Source organism: Sabethes cyaneus, chromosome 1 (genome assembly GCF_943734655.1).
Source record: "Sabethes cyaneus chromosome 1, idSabCyanKW18_F2, whole genome shotgun sequence".
Classification (NCBI taxonomy): Eukaryota; Metazoa; Arthropoda; class Insecta; order Diptera; family Culicidae; genus Sabethes; species Sabethes cyaneus.
The window spans coordinates 32,020,758-32,031,217 of record NC_071353.1 but is presented as its reverse complement, the minus strand read 5'-3'; the positions used below and the strand labels follow the sequence as shown (position 1 = coordinate 32,031,217).

The 10,460-nt window shown below is 38.4% G+C and overlaps 2 protein-coding genes across 2 annotated transcripts; both read left to right on the top strand.

Annotated features, from left to right (window-relative positions):
* Nucleotides 1-1,505, top strand: LOC128745540 (L-dopachrome tautomerase yellow-f-like). The gene is made up of 5 exons (XM_053842615.1): nucleotides 1-121; nucleotides 187-428; nucleotides 483-1,172; nucleotides 1,224-1,298; nucleotides 1,362-1,505. Exons 1-5 carry the CDS (start codon nucleotides 1-3, stop codon nucleotides 1,503-1,505), a joined length of 1,272 nt encoding a protein of 423 aa, XP_053698590.1.
* A 14-nt stretch (nucleotides 1,506-1,519) lies between these two features.
* Nucleotides 1,520-5,344, top strand: LOC128745539 (L-dopachrome tautomerase yellow-f2-like). The gene is made up of 4 exons (XM_053842614.1): nucleotides 1,520-1,551; nucleotides 3,940-4,150; nucleotides 4,215-4,982; nucleotides 5,204-5,344. Exons 1-4 carry the CDS (start codon nucleotides 1,520-1,522, stop codon nucleotides 5,342-5,344), a joined length of 1,152 nt encoding a protein of 383 aa, XP_053698589.1.
* Nucleotides 5,345-10,460: the final 5,116 nt, after the last annotated feature.

Here is a 10,460-nt window from a genome sequence, read left to right as displayed (position 1 = left end):
ATGGGTCAATTCTGGTTGTTGATAGCTACAGCAGAGTTGTTTATCCCGATAGCCTATTGCGAAAAAATTCAAGAAGTTTTTCACTGGAAACAGCTTGCTCACCAAAAGGATGTCCTAGCAGGTAGTTCTTATCTCTACCGTTTCTGGTCGCAAAATTTTGATCTGTTTCGAACTATTAAATCGCAGACGCAGCAGACATTATTTTCAATGAACAAAATCCGACATCCCAGCTAAACGAATCTTTTGCAAGTTACGTAAACGTCCCGATGGGAGTAACGCATCACAAGGGTCGATTGTTCATCACTGTTCCAAGAAGATTTCCAGGAGTTCCTGCTACGCTAAACGTGATCGATATTTCCAGTGTCGCCAAAGGTGACATGAGTCCACCATTGAGAGCATATCCCGATTACCTAATCAACCAACTACATGTAGGTATCAGATAATTTCGATTTACTACGACTAACAAAGGTCTTTTATCGCAGAGTGACTACCATGCAGACCGAAAACGCATCGTTTCGGTTTACCGTTCCAAAGTAGATCACTGCAATCGTCTATGGTTTGTTGATACCGGGAGACTGGAATATCCCAACAATACCATACAAGTACAACGGCCGCAGTTGTGGATTATAGATCTTATACGGGATCGAAAAATTCGTAGCTTTGAGATTCCAGAAACAATTGTACAACCTGGTGATGGTATGGCAAGCTTGGTGGTAGACGTAGATACTGAGAACTGCGATAAAGCCTTCGCATACATTCCTGATCTGGTTCAAGGGGCCATTTATGTCTACAGTTTTGAAGCAAATCGAATGTGGGCCTTCAAACATACCTCATTTCAGCAAAACCCGCAAAAGGCCAACTTCTACGTTGCAGGCTTGCGCTTTGTGTGGGATGATGGGATATTTTCAATCACACTGGGTAAAAGAGATCCGTTAACGAAGGCGAGACCAGTTTACTACCATCCAATGGTGAGCACATCGGAATTTACTACCAGCAGCCAAATACTGCAAAACGAATCGGTGGCTAATGTCGGGGACTACGAACACCTATTTCAACTGCTGGGTGATCGTGGTCCGAACAGCCAATCGACTATGCACTACTTTGACGAGGAAACCGGTGTAATTTTTTTTGCCGAAGTTAACCGAAATGCGATAGGATGCTGGAATACTAAGGTAAGAGTAGACTGGTGTGTCTTCTAGTCTTTCAAAATACGTATCTTGCAGAATGAATTTACAGCAGAGAACTACGACACAATCTTCCTGGATCATCAACATCTAGTCTACCCTGGGGATCTTAACGTACGATCATGAACGTTCCACGAGTTTGTTTCGTTTTTTAAAAGCGCATTTTTTGTCCCATAGGCCGATGCTGACGGAATCATTTGGGTGTTGGCGAACAATTTGCCTACCTGGCTTTATTCACGGCTGGATGAAAACAGATATAACTTTCATGTGTGGCGACTAACACCGCGAGAGGCAATAATCGGAACTAAATGTCAAAACTAGACCCGTCCGTTACAATGGTTGGTGATTACGAAAAAGTCATTCCTTAGTAAGAATAAAAACAGCATTATTAACATTATCAGTATGGAATTGTTAAAAGTGTGATGACTATTGCCAAATTAATAGCTTTATAATGCCTTATGTATTGCCACTTTCAGCATAAGTGCTCCTCGTTCGTTTTCAGATGCGTTTATGTGACTATTATACAACATATAGAAACACTTTTAATACATATAGATGTTAAAAAACATAATATAGTATGGGGTTTTAGGGTAGTTTTAGCACCATACTAGCTGACTACCCGATCTTGCTCGTGGCCATCCTCATTTTTGTGTCTTAGTCACATTTTGTACATCTGTTCTCTTTTCGTAAATTCCTATACTGAAAAGAAACAAGACCTATTCTGCGAGGTGAGTGACGTGACAGGCTAAGTTTTATTGCAAATTGCAATGCCGTTCGCATTTACGGCGGTGTTATGTGAATCGATTTACATACCGGGATTGGTTCCTCGGGACACTCTCACGTCATTCGATTCGACCGCGACCAATAATACCGAACGAAACGCGAATGGCAGCGAATTTAAATTTGCCGGATCACGACACTCGCCTCGCAGAATAAGCCCCAAGGCCTTTTTTCTTTATTTAGAAGGGGAGGTTTATTTACATGAGAGAGGAAAATGGCCAACAAATCCCCTCATTTCAGTCCAACCACTTGACACATTCCAGCGTTACGGGACACATTTAGCAACCATTTTTACTGTGTAAATTGGCTCTTGTTTCACCAAATTGTTGGCATCTAGCTTGTAAAATTGGTGACCAAAGGGGACTTTGGTTTCCACTTGTACGCCAGGGATTCGGTTCAATAAGAATTGGTTTGTGGGGTGGGCATAGTGTCCCGTAACGCTGGTATGTATCACTTGTACATCTGTTATAGGTCCGCAAATTTGCATAATGCAAGAAATACAAATCCATTTATGCATTTATCCATACTTGGACCTTCTCACTTAGTCAGAGATCACCCCCTTTTGGTTGACGTTAGGGCTTGAACTCTAACTTGAACTTGTATGATGTATGTGTATGATAAATAGAATCAAATGTGTGTCTTGTACAGATGTGTTCCCAGCAACTATCCCGAGTAACAATTTGAGTTTTATTACACTCTTATGATGGCATTCAAGACTAAAATCGGCGGTGCAAACCACCATAAGTGTACAATAAAACTTACATTGTTGCTTGGGATGTCTAAGCCGGATTACTACTGGTGGTGTCCGATTTAGATCGAGGAGGAACAACACACTAAACACCGAGGCGACATGAGAACGTATATCTTCTTCGGCAAATGTCAAATCCTGAATATTTTATTCTTAAATAAATACCACCTTTATATGACTACTCCAACTTGACAGGTGCAATTGGAGCGTGCATCTGCGTAATCATTCGACTTTCCATAAAAATTTCAAAAGGTCATTTATGGAGTTCGGACTGCATCGAAATCGAAAGCACTATAAACGATAGTTTTCATTTGTTTTGTTTTTTTAACAAACTGAATAAAAAAATTGTGCATCCAGCGAACAAGTTGTGCAGAAAGTAATGGAACGTGGTTGGATGGAATTTTGAGTAAATTAACTAAAATTGCTAAAGGAAAGAAACATTTATTTGCGATTAAATTCCATAATTTTATTCACGTCAGAAACGTATTTCGCCTACGACTTGCTGGCTTCAGAATAAAATTAATAGTGGAGTTTAATCGTTGAAAAGTTTTTCTTTCATTTAATTTTCGTATTCTTCTAAGACGCTTAAAAACACTTTAACTAAAATTGTTCAATTTTAAGTAAAGATAACAGTAATCAATTACAAAATCCCATCTTTGAATGAAAACCACATAATTGATACAGCTATTATTAATCGATTGGTATACGAACCATCCAAATATCTTCAAAATTGGAAAGCCGAATGCAGGAATTTTTTGTAACTCCGTTTCTCCATTGCAGCTTCTTCCAGCTTTTGATATCTTTGTTTTAAATATCGAATCAACATTCATAAATTATGTATAAGTCTATATTACCGAGTTAAAAATAACATCACTAATTCCGCCCGCCTTGCTGCAAGATATATCAATTTGTTTCAACGGCATAGAGCCTTACAGTACGGTTATATAACCGAAACATGCCAGCAATCAGGCACAGTATTGCTTTGTCGGTTACACAGTGCGGACCAGCGCCACTCCAGCCTCCAATGGCATCTCATAAAATAAAAATATTTTCAAGTGTATTGATTACTGTGCTTATGCATGCTGCTGCAAGAAACCTGAGACTTGTTTACCAGTGGACACAGTTGGCCCCTCCGATATTAGAAAACGGTGTGTACTTAATTTCTAATCGACTATGTTTTTGATCCACATTATTTCTATCCGATTTTGCTTTAGTCCAACAAAACAGCCCGACGATTCGAGGAGCAAACGAGACCTTTAACGCGTATGGAAATGTCCCCATGGGCCTCAACCACCACAAGGGACGACTGTTCGTAACGTTTCCTAGAAGAAGCCCGGGAATTCCAGCAACCCTTGCGGTAATTAATATGGTTAGATCTCAAGGGGTCAACAATCCAGCGGTGTTCGCTTATCCTGACGCTCAAACGAATGCACTTCAAGTATGTAAATTAATAGCCCTTAAGTGTCAATAAGAGCTTCTCGTAGTTAATTAGTTTCAAACAGTTGGATTACTCACCAGATCCAAGACGGATTGTGTCCGTATATCGCACCAAAATCGACAAATGTGACCGATTGTGGTTCGTGGATACCGGCTATTTGGAATATTCTGGCAATGAGCGACAGATTCAACGACCAGCGCTGTGGGTTTTAAATCTGAAAAATGACCGTCCTCTTCAACGATACGAAATCCCAACCACTATTGTGGAACTTGGTTACGGAATGGCCGGTATAACAGTTGATGTAGAAGAAGACAGATGCGAACAGGCTTATGCCTACATATCCGATTACCAATGGCAAGGATTATACGTGTATAGTCTAGCCGTTAACAGAATGTGGCGTTTTAATCACAATTTCTTTTCGTTCGAACCACGAAACGGTCGATTCAACGTTGGAGGCTCACGATTTGTCTGGAACGACGGACTGTTTTCCATCGCTCGGGGCCGGCAGGATTCAACTACGAGAAACCGCATAGTGTACCTCCATGCGCTCGCTTCTACAAGTGAAATTGCTGTTTCCAACAGTGTACTGAAGAATGAAACATTGTCTCGATTCAGAAACGAATACAGTGAACTGTTTCGACATCTGGGATCACGAGGGCCCAACACTCACAGTGCCAGCCATGATTACGATGAGGGCACCAGTGTTCTGTTCTACACAGAGGTTAATCGAAACTCGATCGGATGCTGGAACAGTAAACACGGGTTTGACGCCGATAATCATGGCATAGTGCATTTGGATAATGAGAAGATGATTTATCCGTCGGATTTAACGGTAAGTTATTTTTGATTTTCTATACACATTAGTAAAATTTAAAAATCAGGGATAAAGAAGTATCCATAACCAACACTGTCGCTGAACCGTGCTCGCCTAGTCAAGGAAAGCTACATATTGTGTTGTGGAACATCTAATTCACTTATTCAGACTTAGGATTGCTAAATGTTGCTGTTGCATATTTATCTTCTCGAATCTAGCTTCTAAATTTTTCTACGCAGATTGACAATGATGGTGTTCTCTGGGTTATGTCAAACAGATTCCCAGTATGGCTCTACTCAAGGTTGAATGCGACCGATTATAACTTCCGAATCTGGCGTCTGTCGGCCAACAGTGCGATCAAGGGCACAATTTGCACGTAATATTTTTCCAACAATTCTAGTGCGATAGTATTATTGGATTGATGTGCGTCTGAATAGTCAGCGTAACTAAATCGCATAGTTTTTAACTGCAAGAAAAAAATGTTCCTAGTATAGTTTCTATATAGGGTAGACGCACCATTAGTGGTGGTAGTACCAGAAGTGGTGGAAACTTGAATTATTCCTTTATTTTTGCAGATTTTGGTACAAGTTTGAAAAGTATCGAAGCACCAGCAACAGTATTATTTGATAAATATCAAACTTGTACCAAAATCTGCAAAAATAATGGAATAATTCGAGTTTCCACCACTACTGGTACTACCCACTAATGGTGCGTTTACCCTAGTTGTTTTCGTTATTTTCTGTGTATAAGTACTAAGTGTTATCGAATTAAAATGCACTGATAAACAAGAAGTTACTTACTTACTTCAAATTCACAAATCCATCTGTTCAATTCTTGTGCTATGCATTTGTCAAATTGTTCGATCCTTTACAACTATTAAATGAGCGAAAAACTGAGGAAAAATTAAGACAACATTGAGAGAATATTTGACAAACAATCTGGACAAAAATAAAAAAATGGGCGAAAAACATGAAAAAATGCTTCACACTAATTGAGACATAACAAAAGGAAAACTAAGACCATTTTCCCTAAAATTTGCAGTAGATTCGGATTGTATAAAAATGCGCCAAATTTAATTCAACCTTAATTTCCAAACGACAAAATTGAAACAAAAACCAAACAAAGTAGAAATAAATTTGATTCAACTTAAAATTACACTGAATTCCGATGGGAACTTTCTTATGACAAAAATTATAACAGTCAAAACAATTGAAATAGAAATAATCTGACATTGTTCGAAAAATCAGATAAAGCAAGAGAGCAGAATGAAACTGTTAAACAATAAAACTAATTTGAGATATTATTTGATACGTGGTTGTTTATTGTTCCTAAATTTTCCCACTGCGGAATTAAAAACACAATTACGTGGAACTTCGAAAGCAAGAAACAAAAATTTTCAGATATAAGGCACACGCTCATATATGCGAGAGAAAATTGCGTCAAAATCGAAACAGTACAACTATATGATATGAAATCGATAGTTGAAACGAAATTGTGCATCAAAATTCAAATTTTGGTCGACTAAAACTTATCGCACTTTTAACGTGAAATCCTAAAAGCCCTTCATTTTGAAGGTGTGTGCGTGCAGATTGCTTCCTCTCTTTGCTTTTTAGTTATCAACATGGAGTCCAAGTAAGAAGAGCAGCGCATCAACATTTTGCTCCAAGGAACGCGAAAGTCTGAACTAGTCATGCATTAAGTTACCAAAATCTTTTGACGTGGCCAAATCATTAATACAATAAAAGTTTCGTAGGAACAGCCAGAAAGCCTGGAACTAAGGCCGGGTGTTCCACATCAAATTGCACCACAGAAGAAACGCTGCAGAAAATTACCCATTGGGTATTTTCTGTTGAAAATTTGAGTAGAAGTAGTTTGGAGTGTATTGTTTACACTCTATTTTTATCGCGGTCTTTTTTTCGAAAATTGGAAAAAAAAGGCGTCACCTGAAAAGCAACATCGCGAATGTATTTAGCGCAAGCACCTGGAAAATCCTCAACTCTCTCATCATGAATGATGAGACTTACGTCTAGGCAGACTTCTGGCAGCTTCCGGGGCTACTGTACTTCACCGCCCAGCACAAGTTTAATGTTACGGAGGAAGTAAGGATGCAGAAACTTTCATAGTTTGCCAAGAAATACATGAATTGGCCAAGAAATACATCATGTGACAAACGGAGTGTGCCGTTCGTGACTACTGGGACTGTAAAAGGGCAGATCTACCTCAACGAGTGTCTACAGAAGCATCTGCTTCCTCTGTCGAAGCAACACGAGGGCCCTACGATCTTCTGGCCGGATCTACCTTCGTGCCAATATTAAAAGGATGTATTGGAGTGGTACGAAGCCAACGGAGTCACTTTCGTACCCAAGGATATGAACGCCTCCAGCGCACCGGAACTAAAGGCCCAAACAGAATGCTGCGTCAACGCATCCGTCAGCGTCAATTTGACAGTAAACCCATGGGGAAACTGTCAGAATAACGCTGGCGGACGCGTTGGCGCAGCATTCTGTTTGGCCCTTAAGGCTCTAGGTCTATTATGAAGCAGGCACTACGGAAGCATCGCTAGGAGGTCAAGTCTGAGGAAGACATGAAGAAAAAGTGAATTTATGTACAGATGAAACTGTAGCTAGGTTGTACGGTTATGGTACTGAAGTTGAATGAAACAAATATGCCAAAAGCTTACTAATGAGCTATATTTTATTATCTGAAAATTTGGAAAGGATCGGTCAATTAGGTAATTTTCTACAGCGTTTCTTCCGTGGTGCAATTTGATGTGGGACACCTTTTATACCTACGATGTCAAACAGCTTTCTGGACGGTGTTATACAACTGTAAGGAAAAGTGTGGATATTTTAAGCATTTGAACCGTCGAAGTGCGCAAATAAATATCTGAAAGCGAGGCTATCTGTACCTGTGGCTTGTAATGCACATTTCCATTGCAACTGGGGCCATCAACCAAGAAATTATTCTTGAAACGAGTGTCTCGTCTGCTACCTTTTCTGACTGACAAACTGGCGTTCTACGTCGAAGGAACAGAATCAACGAAGTGGTTGTACAGTAGCTGATGGCAAGAATTAAACGAAAGGAATTCGGTTAGCCGTAAGGTTAGCTGAATATTTTTTTTAGAAACTAAACTATTATACTAGTCTTTAGTGCTAGTTCCTATTTTTGTATGCTGGTCTTCGATTGCAGACTGTTGCAACGATAGCACCCATTAATTATTTCGAATGTATGAAACGAATGTAGCGTGAAAGCATTTTTCGGCCCAAAAGCAATCCTTCGCATATGAACGCAGTAAATTCCACTGGGTTGGAGGATAGATACCAGAAAAGAACAAAGCACCAGTATTTGTATCTCGCTGCAGACAAATACCTATGTCGTACGCTGTTTACTGGCACACAAACTAGTTTTGCTTATTTGCTGTTGATTCAAAATTGCCAAGGCAAGGGTAAGTACAAATCCATTGCATTGGAAACGAACCTTTTAACACACATGTCTTCGGTAAATCGTTGCCGCAAAACAAACAGATGTAAACAAACATATATTGTAGATGATTTGTTTCAATAATGCACATAACAATGTTAGTATAACTGGTTTACCCGCTATCACCGTTGTATAAGTAACGCTAAGTAAGTGCGAAGTGACCAACAAAGGTTATATCTTTAACAGCTCATTAGGCGTGGTTAATTTCATTCCGTGGACTGGACGAGACCACGAGAGTTTGTGGAGCATGACAATGCCGTGGTAGTTGATAAATTATCCGAAGTGACCTGCATCATCAATCAATTAATCGATTGTTATTTCTGATTGGTATATTTACATTGTTTCCATTCTCCTCGAGTATTATTATAAAACATGACCGTTTAACTCTTACTGAGTCTATTGCAACTATTTTGTTTCCAAGTTATGTTGTTTTTCCTACCGACAGTTCATATATAGCAGTCTCACGAATAATGTGGTTTCGAATAAGAACATTCCCAATAAGGACGGTCTAAAGTAATTCGAAAGGGCGGTCGAACGTAGCATATGGGAATTGATTTAATTAGTTCCAACATGGAATAATCCGTGATCCTGATTGTGTAGAATGTTTGGTGTCTTCGACAAAGTTGTTCAACAAATTAAGGGGGCATAGTACTTTTTCAATTTTTAAAACCCGAAATTTTTTTACCTTTGTTATACTATAACAAAGGTTTAAAAATTGGTCGAAAAACACGAAATTGATCCGAGGCCCGGAGGGCCAAGTCACATATATCAATCGATAGGGTTCGACGATTTGAGCAATGTCTGTGTGTGTGTGTGTGTGTATGTATGTAATGATTTTTTCTATCGCCTGTTTCTCAAAGATGGCTGAACCGAATCGTTCGCTATTACTTTTATTTAGAAGGTATTATTGTCTAGTAGATCACTATTGAGTTGCTTCGTGACACGACGTTTCGTTTAAAAGTTATAAGCAAAAATGTGAAAAATACGTGACACGGGTTTCTCTAGAACTACATGACCGATTTCAACGATCTTAGTATCAAATGAAAGCCCTTATTAAAGCTAAATTATTCAGAAATTTTTAATTGAAAACAAACAAGTAGTTTAAAAGTTATGCTTAAAAAACCTGTTTTGACAAGGAAATAATTATCGCCTGTTTCTTAGAGATGGCCAAACCGATTTATGCGCTATTAGTCTCATTTGAAAGATAATATATGCTAATGGATCACTATTGAATGGTTTTTTGATTGGACGTTTAATTTGAAAGTTATGAGCAACCGTATACACCACACCAAAATTAACAATAATTTATAATGATTTTAACCAAGATAATTTACCTAATTTCAATTATTTTAATATCAAACGAGAGGTTTTGACACTACAAATATATATGCAAAATTTCATAAGAATTGGTTGTACCGGTCAAAAGATATTAACCCTCGAACACTCGCGCCAACTTTTGCAACACAGTTACTCGCGCGCACTATAACCCCAAACCAAAGAAAACGTGCGCACTAGAGGTTTGACTGGGAAAAGTTGGTTTTAGGTTTATCGAACCTTTAGAATAGTTTCTTGAAATTAAAAGCTCTATCGTCTGGTGGAATCTAAATTTTGACTAATCCCCCTAAAAGTGAAATAAAAAAAATTATTTTTCTTCAGTGTCAATATAACACATTGATGTGCTCTGCAAAGTTATAGAGCATATTATTACAAGAAATTTTGCTAGAGACAGTAACCTTCCAGCTCTACAGCTAAGATAGAAAAATCTTATTTATTGTATATGAATTTGTAAACTCAGTTTTTATATTTTTACTCTTTTTGTAATTGTTGTATGACTTTTTCATCTATTACAAAATTGTACAAATGATAAAAATACACAACTTTTCTGAATATAGTATACCTCTATGTTTGCTTGTTTAGGAACTGTAGAACTTTCGTTATAAAAAATACCTTAATTTTGACTACGAATTACTCGACTACCAGCAGACGGATACATTTTAAACATTTTACATTGGCTAG